This window comes from Salvelinus sp. IW2-2015, linkage group LG18 (assembly GCF_002910315.2).
Source record: "Salvelinus sp. IW2-2015 linkage group LG18, ASM291031v2, whole genome shotgun sequence".
Taxonomy (NCBI): domain Eukaryota; kingdom Metazoa; phylum Chordata; class Actinopteri; order Salmoniformes; family Salmonidae; genus Salvelinus; species Salvelinus sp. IW2-2015.
Window position 1 is genome coordinate 34,317,917 of NC_036858.1, and position 16,520 is coordinate 34,334,436.

Consider the following 16,520-nt stretch of genomic DNA (forward strand, 5'->3'; position numbering starts at 1 on the left):
TATACTTGTGTATTGATTTTAAGAAAGGCATTGATGTTTATCAATCAATCAATCAAGTTTATTTTATATAGCCCTTCGTACATCAGCTAATATCTCGAAGTGCTGTACAGACACCCAGCCTAAAACCCCAAACAGCAAGCAATGCAGGTGTAGAAGCACGGTGGCTAGGAAACTGATATCTTTCCGACAGGTAAGATCTAAACCAGGCCAGAACTTGTCCGTGTAGACCAATTTGGGTTTCCAGTCTCTCCAAAAGAATGTGGTGATCCGCGATGTTTTCTCTAATATGGGTCGTGGCACGTAATGGCTAGTAGCACGAGGACAGATGCAGAGCCTCGGTCTGACGCCATAAAAGGCCAGTATTACCACCTTCACAAGTGCAGTCTCAGTGCGCTATGATGGGGTCAAAACCAGACTGAAGCATTTCGTATACATTGTTTGTCTTCAGGAAGGCAGTGAGTTGCTGCGCAACAGCTTTTTCTAAAATCTTTGAGAGGAATGGAAGATTCGAGATAGGCCGATATTTTTTATATTTTCCGGGTCAAGGTTTGGCTTTTTCAAGAGAGGCTTTATTACTGCCACTTTTAGTGAGTTTGGTACACATCCGGTGGATAGAGAGCCGTTTATTATGTTCAACATATGAGGCCAAGCACAGGAAGCAGCTCTTTCAGTAGTTTAGTAGGAATAGGATCCAGTATGCAGCTAGAAGGTTTAGAGGCCATGATTATTTTCATCATTGTGTCAAGAGATAAGTACTAAAACACTTGAGTGTCTCCCTGATCCTAGGTCCTGGCAGAGTTTGGGCAGACTCAGGAATGTAGGCATTGAGGAATACGCAGATTTAAAGAGGAGTCCATAATTTGCTTTCTAATGATCATGATCTTTTCCTCAAAGAAGTTCATGAATTTATTACTGCTGAAGTGAAAGCCATCCTCTCTTGGGGAATGCTGCTTAGTTTAGCTTTGCAACAGTATCAAAAAGAAATTTTGGATTGTTCTTTATTTCCTCAATTAAGTTGGAAAAGTAGGATGATCGAGCAGCGCGTGGCTCTTGTACTGCACGGTACTGTCTTTCCAAGCTAGTCGGAAGACTTCCAGTTTGTGTGGCGCCATTTCCGTTCCAATTTTCTGGAAGCTTGCTTCAAAGCTCGGGTATTTTCTGTTAACCAGGAGCTAGTTTCTTATGACAAATGTTTTTCGTTTTAGGGGTGCAACTGCATCTAGGGTATTGCGCAAGTTAAATTGAGTTCCTCAGTTAGGTGGTTAACTGATTTTGTCCTCTGACTCCTTGGGTAGGCAGAAGGAGTCTGGAAGGGCATCAAGGAATTTTTGTGTTGTCTGAGAATTTATAGCACGACTTTTGATGCTCTTTTGGGGTCTGAGCAGATTATTTGTTGCGATTGCAAACGTAATAAAATGGTGTCCGACAGTCCAGGATTATGAGGAAAACATTAAGATCTACAACATTTATTCCATGGGACAAAACTAAGTCCAGAGTATGATGCTGTGCAGTAAGTAGGTCCAGAGACATGTTGGACAAAACCACTGAGTTGATGATGGCTCCGAAAGACTTTTGGAGTGGGTCTGTGGACTTCTCCATTAGAATATTAAAATCACCAAAAATTTGAATATGATCTGCTATGACTACAAGTCTGATAGGAATTCAGGAACTCAGAGAGGAACGCTGTATATGGCCCAGGAGGCCTATAACAGTGGCTATAAAAAGTGATTGAGTAGGCTGCATAGATTTCATGACTAGAAGCTCAAGAGACGAAAACGTCATTTTTTTTTGTAAATTGAAATTGCTATCGTAAATGTTAGCAACACCTCCGCCTTTGCGGGTGCACGGGGATATGTCACTAGTGTAACCAGGAGGTGAGGCCTCATTTAACACAGATATAATCATCAGGCTTAAGCCATGTTCAGTCAGCCAATCACATAATTATGATCGTGATTAGTTCATTGACTATAACTGCCTTAGTGGGATCTAACATTAAGTAACCCTATTTTGAGATGTGAGGTCACGATCTCTTTCAATAATGCAGGAATGGAGGATCTTATCCTAATGAGATTGCTAAGGCGAACACCGCCATGTTTATTTTTCCCAACCTAGTCGAGGCACAGACAAGTCTCAATGGGATGGCTGAGCTGACTACACTGACTGTGCTATTGCAGACTCCACTAAGCTGGCGGTTGGCTAACAGCCTGCTGCCTGGCCTGCACCCTATTTCATTGTGGAGCTAGTGGAGTTAGAGCCCTATCTATGTTTGTAGATAAGATGAGAGCACCCCTCCAGCTAGGATGGAGTCCGTCACTCCTCAGCAGGTCAGGCTTGGTCCTGTTTGTGGGTGAGTCCCAGAAAGAGGGCCAATTATCTACAAATTCTATCTTTTGGGAGGGGCAGAAAACAGTTTTCAACCAGCGATTGAGTTGTGAGACTTGCTGTAGAGCTCGTCACTCCCCTAACTGGGAGAGGCCAGAGACAATTACTCGATGCCGACACATCTTTCTAGCTGATTTACAGCTAGAAAGATGTGTCGCATCGAGTAATTGTCTCTTTATGGTTAAGTACACATTGGAGCAATGACAGTCATTGATTGATTGTTTTTATAAGATAAGTTTAATGCTAGCTAGCAATTTACCTTAGCTTACTGCATTCGCGGCACAGGCAGGCTCCTCGTGGAGTGCAATGTAATCAGTTTAGAGCATTGGACTAGTTAACTGTAAGGTTGCAAGATTGGATCCCCTGAGCTGATAAGGTTAAAATCTGTCGTTCTGCCTGCCCGAGGCAGAACGTTCTTAGGCCGTCATTGAAAATGTTCAAGTGTTCTTAACTGACTTGCTTAGTTAAATAAAGATTAAATAAAGGTGTAAAAAAAAAAAAAAAAAAAAAAAAAGAAATCGGCAAATCGGCGCCCAAAAATACTGATTTCCGATTGTTATGAAAACTTGAAATCGGCCTCTAGTCTGTACACTTTACAGGACACACGAAAGCAGCGCAATTGACATTGCATTCACCCAATGCAAGTGCATCAGGCTGTAATTCCATAGAGTAGATGACTCAGCTGTTTACTTATTTATACTCGCTGTGTGTCCTATTGTCCGTGTGCAAATCCTTTATTTTATAACTTTTTGACAACCAAGATTACATTTTCAGCAATGACCTGTTAGAACAGAAACTTGGCATGAACATTTAGCCTACAACATGTTTAAAGTTTCGGTCCGGTAGAAGATTAGGTTGTGTGGGTCTGGGAGGAGTGGGGTGTGTGTGTGGCACTGCCTTTTGGCAGTGCATTGGCAGTACTTTGGCAGTACTTGCGGTGACTTGTAGTGTAGAGCATCAGGGGCGACATGGAAGCGGGCCAAAATTATTTGACAACACAAATCATTGTGTCAAATCACGGGAAAGATGTGTCGGGCTGGATTCGGCCCGCAGGCTTGTGTTTGACATGTGGTCTAGACTTAAGGAAATGCATGGATTCAATGGAGCCTAAACTATTTGGTGTCCACAACGTATCTAATGTAATTAAATAGTATATCACAGCTGCAACGTTTTTAGAGTATCTTCTAGTTAATTAACTATATCATTCTAGTTATTTTATAGAATGCCCCAAAAGACAAAACTAGATCAATAACAATCAAAATTAAATAAATGAAACCGGTTTGCCTGTTCTAGAACCAGGGACTGCCGATAAGAAGTAGCTTGTGCTAAATCCTAGTGAAATATATCAAATGTCTGATAAATGTTCCCAGACAAATGTATTAAATAATAAAGAACTTGAATCTCCATCCAGCAAATCCTTATGCCTCCCAAGTCGCGCAGCGGTCTAAGGCACTGCATCTCAGTGCTAGAGGCATCACTACAGACACCCTGGTTCGATTCCAGGCTGTATCACAACCGGCTGTGATTAGGAATCCCATAGGGCGGCGCACAATTGGCCCAGCGTTGTTTGGGTTTGGCCGGTGTAGGCTGTCATTGTAAATAAGAAGTTGGTCATAACTGAAAATAAAGGCAAATTCCAGTTGTCTTAGAGGAATATATTTCATATTTTTCTCCTCAAGTTGGATGGCATAGCTTGTAATGCCAATACTTGTATAGCAGTGCATGCATATTAGATTATTTGAAAGGCATGGCACTTCTCCAAGTGACAGCATTAGCTGTAATGATCACATAATATGATCTCACAGAGATTGGCATCCCTGGGGAGTCACGAGGGCACTAGGTTAGAGGGAGGAGGGGTCACTGCTTAGCTTTACCCCTGCCCTCAGCGCATACTGTGCCAAGATGCCAAAGCCTAGCATGGTATTGTCCTCTGCTGAACTGCTGTCGTTCGCTCCTCTTGGCAGAGCTGCAATATCGAATTAGATACCCTCGCCGAAAGGGTATTGCGTTAGTGACACAAACATGAAATCATACAATTTTCAGCTGGGTTGTTTCTGAAAAAGTCTTTATTTGGTATACACTGAGTGTACAAAACGTTAGAAACACCTTCCTAATATTGAGTTGCAACCCCTTTTGGCCTCAGAACAGCCTACATTTGTCGGGGTATGCTCTACAAGGTGTCAAAAGCATTCCACAGGGATGCTGGTTCATGTTGACTCTAAGGCTTCCCACAGTTGTGTCATGTTGGCTGGATGTCCTTTGGGTGGTGGACCATTCTTGATACACACTGCAAAATGTGAGTGTGAAAAGCCCTTCATCTATACAGGTGACATCAATAAGAGATCATGGATTCAACAGGTCAGTCTGTCATGGAAAGAGCAGGTGTCCCTAATGTTTTGTACACTCAGTGTATACAGTGCATTTGGAAAGTATTCAGAACCCTTGACCTTTTCCACATTTTGTTACGTTACAGCCTTATTCTAAAATGGATTAAATTATTGTTTACCCTCATCAATCAATACACAATATCCCATAATGACAAAGCAAAAACAGGTTTTCAGGAATGTTTGCAAAAGTATATATATATTTATTTTTTTAATGAATATCACAGTTACATAAGTATTCAGACCCTTTACTCGGTACTTTGTTGAAGCACCTTTGGCAGTGATTACAACCTCAAGTCTTCTTGGGTATGACGCTACAAGCTTGGCACACCTGATTTTGGGAGTTTCTCCCATTCTTCTCTGTAGATCCTCTCAAACTCTGTCAGTTTGGATGGGGAGCGTCGCTGCACAGCTATTTTTCAGGTCTCTCCAGAGATGTTAGATCGTGTTCAAGTCTGGGCTCTGGCTTTTCAGGTTTCCTCCAGACGTGACGCTTGGCATTCAGGCCGAAGATTTCAATCTTGGTTTCATAAAAGCAGAGGTTTCACTTTAAACAGGTCAACATTCACAAAGCCGCAGGGCCAGATGGACTACCAGGACGTGTACATAAAGCATGCGTGGGCCAACTGGCAAGTGTCTTCACTGACATTTTCAACCTCTCCCTGACCGAGTCTGTAATACCTACATGTTTCAAGCAGACCACCACGTCCCTGTGCCCAAGGAAGCGAAGGTAACCTGCCTAAATGATTACCGCCCCGTAGCACTCACGTCGGTAGCCATGAAGTGCTTTGAAAGGCTGGTCATGGCTCACATCAACGGCATCCTCTCGGATAATTTAGAGACCTACTCCAATTCACATACTGCCCCAACAGATTTTCCACAGATGACGCAATCTCAATCGCACTCCACACTGCCCTTTCCCACCTGGACAAAAGGAACACCTATATGAGAATGCTGTTTATTGACTACAGCTCAGCGTACAGCACCATAGTGCCCACAAAGCTCATCACTAAGCTAAGGACTCTGGGACTAAACACCTCCCTCTGCAACTGGATACTGGACTTCCTGACGGGCCGCCATCAGGTGGTAAGGGTAGGCAACAAAACTTCTGCCACGCTGATCCTCAACACTAGTCCCCTCCTGTGCTCCCTGTTCATCCACGACTGCATGGCCAAATACAACTCCAACATAATCATTAAGTTTGCTGACAACACAACAGTGGGTAGGCCTAATCACCAACAACGATGAGGCAGCCTATAGGGAGGAGGTCAGAGACCTGGCAGTGTGGTGCCAGGACAACAACCTCTCCCTCAATGTGAGCAAGTCAAATGAGCTGATCGTGGACTACAGGAAAAGGCGGGCCAAACAGGCTCCCGTTAATATCGACGGGGCTGTTGTGGAGCTGGTTGAGAGTTTCATGTTCCTTGGTGTCCACATCACCAACGAACTATCATTGTCCAAACACACCAAGACAGTCGTGAAGAGGGCATGACAACACCTTTTCCCCCTCAAGGGGTGCCTTTGCACATAGTTTGGGATGGACTGGAGCCTTTTGCCTCCTGTTAGTTATGATCATACCACATTAGGCCATGTGGTATTAGCATGACAGTCGAGTTGGACGATATGGACAAAAATCCATATCACGATAAATTTACTGAACTATAACAATAACTGTGCACCACAGTTATTTTATATATATTACCCTTAAAACTACACCTACTACTTTGAACGATGTAGCTATCAATTGTCCCATTAACAATCACCCATATTAGCAAACTTTTTCTTATTTCAAACTTCACATTTCTCTAGTAGGGTTATTTATTCAAATAGGCTATTTTTCGTAATGAACACGATCAGAAAAATATCCACGATAGGTGGTTAGTTTGTCGGTGTCGATAATTTTCGGTTGTTCTTCCCAGCTTTACATGACAGCCTCCAAAAATATCAGCCTACACGTTTAAAATGTATAAACTGAAAGTAAGACCCAGTGCTTTGTTTTTACATAGCCAATCAAGCAAACTTGTTGACTCTGTACCTAATTCAGAAATAATTTAAAAAATGTATGATGGCTTTGTAATAGCAGAGACAGAACATAGTTTGCTGTGCTCTCTCAAATACAATGCTCTGGTAATTCTGGTGTCACATAAGGAGTGTGTTCCATTCTCCATCAGTACCTCTTTGGTCAATATCTGACATTTCTCCTATTATACAATGGCTCAACCAAGGGTAAAATAAACCATTGTCCTGATCAACCCCATAGTGTCATGCATGCTGCTTTTGATAACTCTATGCTGCTCCTGTGGAAGGCCAAGTGGTATTTGTTTTGTGTGGCAGTGATTTCTTCATGGCCCGCTACCTGGAGGACCAGGACATTCGGAACAGAGAGAAGGAGAACCAGCCACCTAGTGTGCCTGTGCCTGAGCCATCCCCTCCCACCGCACCCCCCAAAGACAAGAAGGGTGGAGACAAAGGTAACGAACCTCTCCCCTGGGCCAGCCTGCCAGATAATCTGATATCACGCATCATATTACCACTGGATGCTTTTCTTTCAAAACATTCGCTTGTTCTCAATCAAATACAGCAGCGGGGACCCTGTGTATGTTTTAAGTATGCATAAAGAAACGGACTGGTGCTCAGAGGTTATGTGCAGGTTAAATGTTACACTGACGTTTCCACCTGGGAGACACATTGAGAGGTGTTATTTTAAGAGCTCTGCCAGTATTAGGTCCCAGCTCCATAGAGAAGTCTCGGTTGAAGCAGTGGTCCAATGCACTCATCTCTCGTGCTTATTTCCCTAGTGGCCCCCCTGTGGTAAACCGTCTCCTCCCCTCTCTCTAGTGACAGATAAAGCCCACTGTGTGTTGTACGAGAGTCCCTGTGGGAGGCCTGGCCTCTCAGTCAGTCACTGGGGGAAATTCTTCTTCCTCTCAAGTTGTGTAACAACATTGAGGCAGATAAAGTTTGTTTCTGGTTTTCCAGGCAAAAAAGGCAACAGCACAGAGAAGCCCATTCCGCCTCCAGAGCCCTCAGAGCTGGTCCTGCCTGGCAGCATGGCCATTGGTTCAGTGTCCTTGGCTGTGGCCAAGACTGGGGCTCTACTGCAATGCATCCCCCTGTACAAGTACATCAAAGCTCTGCGAAACCAACAAGTCAGTGAGCCCCCCCTTCAACACACATACCTGCATACACACAAACACCATGCAATGTCATGCAATGTGATATAGGTCATTGATCAGGAATGATAGGCCTAAAGGCAATACCAGATACTATACAGTATATGTGGGTGTAGGGAGGCTATTTCATCTAGTTGTCATACAAAACATGTAGCGAGTAGTTTTTAAAAAGTGTCAGAAGTGCTGAGTAATATTATTGACCATCTTCTCTTGACTTGGGCATATAATGTCCAAAATCTGCTTGTGTAACTAAAGTGTTCAATAATACCTCACCAAGTCTTTTATGTTCCAGAAGGCATTTCTGGCAAAAAACGCATTTTGATTTTTTAAAATATAAAACGTTCAAATGCCACTCTTGTGAAGTAGTGGCGTGCGACATACGCCTCGCTTCTTGAAACGGGTCACATTTGTAAAACACCAAATGCTTTACTATGCTTTTTCTTTATTTTAACAGCCGTGTCCAAAAGAGATGCACATCCCTGTGCCCTTGGTAACTTTGTTGAGCTGTGGCAAGATGTCCCCAGGAAAACTCAATTTACTGGAGGAAGTCATTGTCATCCCTAAAGCTGGACAAAGACTCAAACAAGTATTGACACTCACAACATATTTTCAGCCTTTATTCTCCAATTTCAAGGTACACACTTTGTTCTCGATCTGCCCAGTTTTACTGGGAGAGTCCATCAAAACTCAAGTTCATTCTTTGTGTTCTATCTGGACACTTACACATTTAAGTAATTTAGCAGACGCTCTTATCCAGAGCGACTTACAGTAGTGAGTGCATACATTCATTCTGATCCCACGCTTGAATCGAACCCACAACCCTGGTGTTGCAAGCGCCGTGCTCTACCAACTACACCGCACACGACCATACAGGACTTACTGAATACTAGTCTTGAGAGTGTCGAGGTCAAGTCAACCAATGTTCCTGATTGTTTTCCAACGTAGCACATTTTCTCTGCCAAGCTTTGGTATTACATAGTTTAAAGAAACATGTATCGAAGACAATCTGTGAACTCTCCCAACAGATCATTACAATGGTACTTGAGCTTCAAAAGGAGATGATGAAAATAATGAACGCTGCTTCAAAAACAGGGGTAAGGAACATTGCGGCCGATCCTTGCGGCCGATACAGTATAGGGCTCTATTTGTGTCTTATAACTCACAGTTGAGTCAGGGTCTACAGTACATGTTGTCTTTCTTACTCTATCTTCTAGAAAATAAAGTAAATACATTTTGGTGGATATAAACTCAGCAAAAAAAGAAACATCCCTTTTTCAGGACCCTGTCTTTCAAAGATAATTAGTAAAAATCCAAATAACTTCACAGATCTTCATTGTAAAGGGTTTAAACACTGTTTCCCATGCTTGTTCAATGAACCATAAACAATTAATGAACATGCACCTGTGGAATGGTCGTTAAGACACTAACAAATAACAGATGGTAGGCAATTAAGGTCAATTAAGGTCAATGACACTAAAGAGGCCTTTCTACTGACTCTGAAAAACACCAAAAGAAAGATGCCCAGGGTCCCTGCTCATCTGCGTGAACATGCCTTAGGCATGCTGCAAGGAGGCATGAGGACTGCAGATGTGGCCAGGGCAATACATTGCAATGTCCGTACTATGAGACGCCTAAGACAGCGCTACAGGGAGACAGGAAAGACAGCTGATCATCCTCGCAGTGGCAGACCACGTGTAACAACACCTGCGCAGGGTCGGTACATCCGAACATCACACCTGCGGGACAGGTACAGGATGGCAACCACAACTGCCCAAGTTACACCAGGAACGCACAATCCCTCCATCAGTGCTCAGACTGTCCACAATCGGATGAGAGAGGCTGGACTGAGGGCTTGTAGGCCTGTTGTAAGGCAGGTCCTCACCAGACATCACCGGCAACAACGTTGCCAATGGGCACAAACCCACCGTCGCTGGACCAGACAGGACTGGCAAAAAGTGCTCTTCACTGACGAGTCGCGGTTTTGTCTCACCAGGGGTGATGGTCGGATTCGCGTTTATCGTTGAAGGAATGAGCGTTACACCAGGACCTGTACTCTGGAGCGGGATCGATTTGGAGGTGGAGGGTCCGTCATGGTCTGGGGCGGTGTGTCACAGCATCATCGGACTGAGATTGTTGTCATTGCAGGCAATCTCAACGCTGTGCTTTACAGGGAAGACATCCTCCTCCCTCATGTGTTACCCTTCCTGCAGGCTCATCCTGACATGACCCTCCAGCATGACAATGCCACCAGCCATACTGCTCGTTCTGTGCTTGATTTCCTGCAAGACAGGAATGTCAATGTTCTGCCATGGCCAGCGAAGAGCCCGGATCTCAATCCCATTGAGCACGCCTGGGACCTGTTGGATCGGAGGGTGAGGGCTAGGGCCATTCCCCCCAGAAATGTCCGGGAACTTGCAGGTGCCTTGGTGGAAGAGTGGGGTAACACCTCGCAGCAAGAACTGGCAAATCTGGTGCAGTCCATGAGGAGGAGATGCACTGCAGTACTTATTGCAGCTGGTGGCCACACCAGATACTGACTGTTACTTTTGATTTTGACCCCCCCTTTGTTCAGGGACACATTATTCAATTTCTGTTAGTCACATGTCTGTGGAACTTGTTCAGTTTATGTCTCAGTTGTTGAATCTTGTTATGTTCATACAAATATTTACACATGTTAAGTTTGCTGAAAATTCACGCAGTTGACAGTGAGAGGACGTTTATTTTTTTGCTGAGTTTAGATATGTTATCTTTTGATTTATTTCTAAGACTGAATATGTTACTTTTTCCAACTTTTGTTGTGTTACAGCCTGAATTGAAAATTGATTCAATTGAGATTTTATGTCACTGGCCTACACACAATACCCCATAATATCAAAGTGGAATTATGATTTTAACCTTTTTTACTAATGAACTAAAAATGAAAACCTGAAATGGCAACGCCTTAGCAAGACTACTGTAAATAAGTTCAGGAGTAAAACTGCTTAACAAGTCACATAAGTTGCATGGACTCAGTCTATGTGCAATATTAGTTTTTACATTTTTGAATGACTTCCTCATCTCTGTACCCCACACATACAATTATCTGTGAGGTCCATCAGTCGAACAGTGAATTTCAAACACAGATTCAACCACAAAGACCAGGGAGGCTTTACAATGCCTCACAAAGAAGGGCACCTATTGGTAGATATATATATATATATATATTTTAAGCAGTCATTGAATATCCCTTTGAGCATAGTGAGGTTATTAATTACACTTTGGGTAGTGTACACCCAGTCACTACAACGGTACAGATAGGAGAAAACTGTGGATGGATCAACAACATGTAGTTACTCCACAATACTAACCTAATTGACAGAGTGAAAGAAGGACGCCTGTACAGAATACAAATATTCCAAAACATGCATCCTGTTTGCAACAAGGCACTCAAGTAATACTGCAAAAATGGGGCAAAGCAATTCACTTTTTGTCCTGAATACAAAATGTTATGTTTGGGGCAAATCCAATAAAACACATTACTGAGTACCACTCCATATGTTCAACCATAGTGGTGGCTGCATCATGTTATGCTTGTAATCGTTAAGGACTGTGAGTTTTTCAGGATAAAAAAAAAGGAATGGAGCTAAGCACAGGCAAAATCCTAGAGGAAAACCTGGTTCAGCCTGCTATCTACCAGACACTGGGAGATTAATTCTCCTTTCAACAGGACAATAACATAAAACAGAAGGCCAAATTTACACTGGAGTTGCTTACCAAGAAGACAGTGAATGTTCCTGAGTGGCCGAGTTAATGTTTTGACTTAAATTTGCTTAAATCTATTACAAAACCTGAAAATGATTGTCTAGCAATGATCAACAAACAATTTGACAAATCTTGAAGAATTTGGGCTAATGTTGCAAAATCCAGGTGTGGAATGCTCTTAGAAAAAGACTTATCCAGAAAGACTAATTTGTAATCACTTCCAAAGGTGATTCTAACATGTATTGACTTGGGGTTGAATACTTATCTAATCAAGATAAATTAGTGTTTTATTTTTCATTTTTATTTTTTACAAATGTTAGAATTTTTATTCCACTTTGACATTACAGAGTGTTTTGTGTAAATCCTTGACAATTAAATCCATTTGAATCCCACTTTGTAACACAACAAAATGTGGAAAAAGTCAAGGGGTGTGAATACTTTCTGAAGGCGCTGTTTATATTACATGAAAACATAGATTTTTCAAGGCTTGAATCAATTCAACGCCGCCTGTTTATGGTTAAGCACTAGTTGCACTATCAAACTGCAAATAGAGGATCCAGCACTTCTCTCCACAGATATAAGTATATTATTAACAATGACACTTTGTGTACATTTATGATGGCTGACTAAACATTCCTTCTCTCTTTCCAGCCCGTACTGACAACAGTGTCTGACTCTGGAGCCTTAGTTGTTGGGTATGAGCGTCCTGAGCAGCCTCTCGATCTAATTACTGAAGCATCTAACAATCTTGGATTGGCACTTGGAAAGGGGATACATTTAGCAGTAAACTGTGCTGCTCACAACCTAATGGACTATGTATGTAAACAGAATGTTAAAACATGCAGTGTGCCCTTGCACAATGAGTACAATTCTATGTATTAATTCTGTCTTTGCTGCTCTACAGTCAAAAGGAAAGTATGAAGTTATTACAGGAACAGCCAAGTCTCCTGATGAACTAGTGGACATGTATGAGGCTTTGATTAGTAAATACCCAGCAGTCGTAGCTCTGATCGATCCTCTGCGAAAAGAGGTAAGACGGGAACACGGCTCTGAACACAATACCGCAGTAAACGAAAGACATGCGTTGGTGAGTACAAATGTGCTTGTAGAAGCTCATGGTATGTGACCCCTGTGTAAGGATGTGGAGCAGTGGGAGAGACTGAGCAGTGTGGTTGGAGGCTCGTGTAGCCTGCTCTCTGACATCTCCTCCAAGCCCCAGTGTCACAGCTCACGGGAAGACGCCCCATCTCTTCCAGGGGTCAGAGGGTATATCCTCAATCAGAGCAATGAGACCACAGTCACCGACCTGATCCACGTCACCACAGAGAACAAAGGTAAGGGAGCCACTGATGGAGTCAGTTTTACATAGAGCTATTGTTTACTAATACATGACTCATTGTCCTATTGTAAGTCAAATGTATAGTATGCATGGTTTTATGGCGGGAAATCAAATCCATGCTAGTGGAATTAGCCTACATATTGGCCAGATTGACCTAAATTAATTGACGTCATAACATCAAAACTGAATAGACACGGTGTATACGACAGAGATGGAACTAAGGATTTTTACCAAGGGATGGGGTGAGTTCACTCACACGCTGACATACATGGTTGCTCTGATGGATTCTGTTGGATGAATCTTTTAGACGTCCTTTCCAGATGTTGAAATCCGGTGCATTTTAGGTGCTGAATGAAAGGTGAAAATACGTATTTTCCGGACGTTGAAAATACGTTTTTTTTCTCCGGTCATTAATTCTATGGCCTTATATCACAATAATACTTTTTCAAGCCTCTTAATATAAGAAAGAGGAGCTAGCTGAAGATTGCAACAGAATATTTTTTTTGTTTTTTTGTTTGTTACCAAAGCCCGTTATACCACCCACCACTGCGACCTGAATGCTCTAGTCGGCTGGCCCTCGCTACATATTCGTCGCCAGATCCACTGGCTCCAGGTCATCTATAAGTCTATGCTAGGTAAAGCTCTGCCTTATCTCAGCTCACTGGTCACGATAACAACCCCCACCCGTAGCACGCGCTCCAGCAGGTATATCTCACTGGTCATCCCCAAAGCCAACACCCCCTTTGGCCGCCTTTCCTTCCAGTTCTCTGCTGCCAGTGACTGGAATGAATTGCAAAAATCACTGAAGCTGGAGACTTACATTTCCCTCACTTACTTTAAACATCAGCTATCTTGAGCAGCTAACCGATCGCTGCAGCTGTACATAGTCCATCTGTAAATAGCCCATCCCCATATTGTTTTTATTGACTTTTCTGCTCTTTTGCACACCAGTATCACTACTTGCACATCATCATCTGCTCATCTATCACTCCAGTGTTCATCTGCTAAATTGTAATTACTTCGCTACTATGGCCTATTTATTGCCTTACCTCCTCACGCCATTTGCACACACTGTATATAGACTCTTTTCCCCCCTATTGTGTTATTGACTGTACGCTTGTTTATTCCATGTGTAACTCTGTGTTGTTGTTTGTGTCGCACTGCTTTGCTTTATCTTGGCCAGGTCGCAGTTGTAAATGAGAACTTCTTCTCAACTAGCTTACCTGGTTAAATAAAGGTGAAATAAAAAATTCTATATATTTTGTTAAAGTATTACATCTGTCACATGGACTTATGTTTGCTTTTTCAAAAGCAGCGATGACATTCATAGTAGTCAAACCTACAGAATAAACCAACAGACCACTTCAACTACAATAACATTCTCAGTAACAGTTACATACTGTACACCATATATACAAAAGTATGTGGACACCCCTTAAAATTTGTGAATTCGGCTATTTCAGCCACACCTATGGCTGACAGGTGTATAAAATTGAGCACACAGTCATGCAATCTCCATACACAAACATTGGCTGTAGAATGGCCTTACTGAAGAGCTCTGTGACTTTCAACGTGGCACCATCACAGGATGCCACCTTTCCAACAAGGCAGTTTGTCAAATGTCTGCCCTGCTAGAGCTGCCCTAGTCAACTGTGTGCTGTTATTGTGAAGTGGAAATGTCTAGGAGCAACAAGTGGTAGGCCACACAAGCTCACAAAACAGGACCGCCGAGTGCTGAAGAGCCTAGCAGGTAGAAATCGCCTATCCTCGGTTGCAACACTCCAAACTGCCTCTGGAAGCCACGTCAGCACAAGAACTTTGTCGGGAGCTTATTGAAATGGGTTTCCATGGCCGAGCAGCCGCACACAAGCCTAAGAATGGAAACTAACACTATTATTCCAATGAGCTCCGCCCCCAAATAAAATTTGGTCAGTGCAGACCAGATCCAAATCTGAACTAATCATAGACGTCTAGGCTATGTTTCACAAGTTTGAACAGTACAGTGCCTGACGGTTTAGGAGAGTAGAGCACAGTGGAGTACAATGCAGTACGGTATGGTACGGTATAGGACAGTAGTTTTTTTCAGTAAAGTACAGTACGGTATAGGACAGTAGAGTTCTATTGAGTAAAGTACAGTACGGTATGGTACGGTATAGGACAGTAGAGTTTTATTCAGTATAGTAGTGTAGTTCAGCAGAGTAGAGTACATTAGAGTATAGTAGGGTACAATAGTACACTATATTTGACTTTTATTTTATTTACTGTACTCTGTGTTCTGCTGTATTGTACTTTACTCTACTTTTCTTTACTATACAGTACTGTACTGTGCTGTCAACTTGTGAAACATACGGGTAACTGCCAAAATAATGGAAAAACTTGCGTAAATGAGGAATACAAAGCATATTGCAAGCAGGTGCTTCACGCAGGTGTGGTTCCTGAGTTAATTAAGCATTTTACATCCCATCATGCTTAGGGTCATGTATAAAAATGCTGAACAGGCCATTATGTTGGCCATTATTTTTGCTACCATGGCTATGCCCCCATAGGATGACAATGCCCACATCCACAGGGCACGAGTGGTCACTGAATGGTTTGATGCATGAAAATGATGTAAACCATATGCCATCTCAATCACCAGATCTCAACCCAATTGAACACTTGAGATTCTTGAGAGGCGCCGGAGACGGCGTTTTCCATCAATAAAACCAAATTGTGGAATTTATTGTGGAAGAATGGTGTCACATTCTTCCAATAGAGCTCCAGACACAGAATGTGGACCAAATTTCACTTGTTCGTTCGGGCAGCCACAAAGCACAAAAATGTAATCTCTGGTTAAAGATTGAGTTTTGACATCCGTTTATATACTCGAGTACTCGATAACTCATGCCCTTCACTATTGAAGAATCTATGCCAAGGTACATTGAAGCTGTCATGGCTCATGGTGGTCCAACGCCCTATTAAGACACTTTGTTAGTGTATCCTTTATTTTGGCAATTACCTGTAGATGTCTATGATTGGTTCAGATTTGGTCCGGTACAGACCAGGCCCAATCTGAATGAATTATAGACATCTATGTTTGGGCCAAAAGGCCAGTCCGGACCGGATGTCTTTGGAAGTTGAAATCAAGACCGGTCCGGACTGCACAAAAAAAAGATAATGAAGACATTGGTAAATGCTTAGTGGGAAGATTTCCCCGTTTGCATGCTGCCGAATTGAACCTTAGATCACAGGGAGCCAAATCAATGTCATCCGGGAGAGCCAGCTGTCTGTCAAATGATGCAACCCCATGATATTTATACCGTAATAGGTCATGGGACCAAAGATTATGTTCAATCGATTTACATTTGTTCTAATCTCTCGTGGACAGATCTGCGTAACATAAATGCTATTAGCATTTGTCAAGAGATTGGGATGCGACGACTAATTGGGATGAATCGCAAATCAGTCCCTTCCCATTCCCCTCGCTTGTCGACCCTCCATTTCCTTGTTCACGTGCGCCTC

The 16,520-nt window shown here is 42.7% G+C and overlaps 1 protein-coding gene across 2 annotated transcripts in view; it reads left to right on the forward strand.

Moving 5' to 3' along the window:
* The window catches only part of eno4 (enolase 4), a 39,902-nt gene that overhangs the window by 14,081 nt on the left and 9,301 nt on the right, over positions 1-16,520 (forward strand). Inside the window, exons 4-10 of one of the 2 annotated variants that reach the window (XM_024009079.3) lie at positions 7,101-7,237; positions 7,746-7,915; positions 8,394-8,525; positions 8,965-9,033; positions 12,332-12,496; positions 12,585-12,710; positions 12,819-13,014. In XM_024009079.3, coding sequence (XP_023864847.1) covers positions 7,101-7,237; positions 7,746-7,915; positions 8,394-8,525; positions 8,965-9,033; positions 12,332-12,496; positions 12,585-12,710; positions 12,819-13,014 — 995 coding nt within the window. The remainder of the gene's footprint in view (positions 1-7,100; positions 7,238-7,745; positions 7,916-8,393; positions 8,526-8,964; positions 9,034-12,331; positions 12,497-12,584; positions 12,711-12,818; positions 13,015-16,520) is intronic. The other variant, XM_024009080.3, reaches the window with a different exon arrangement.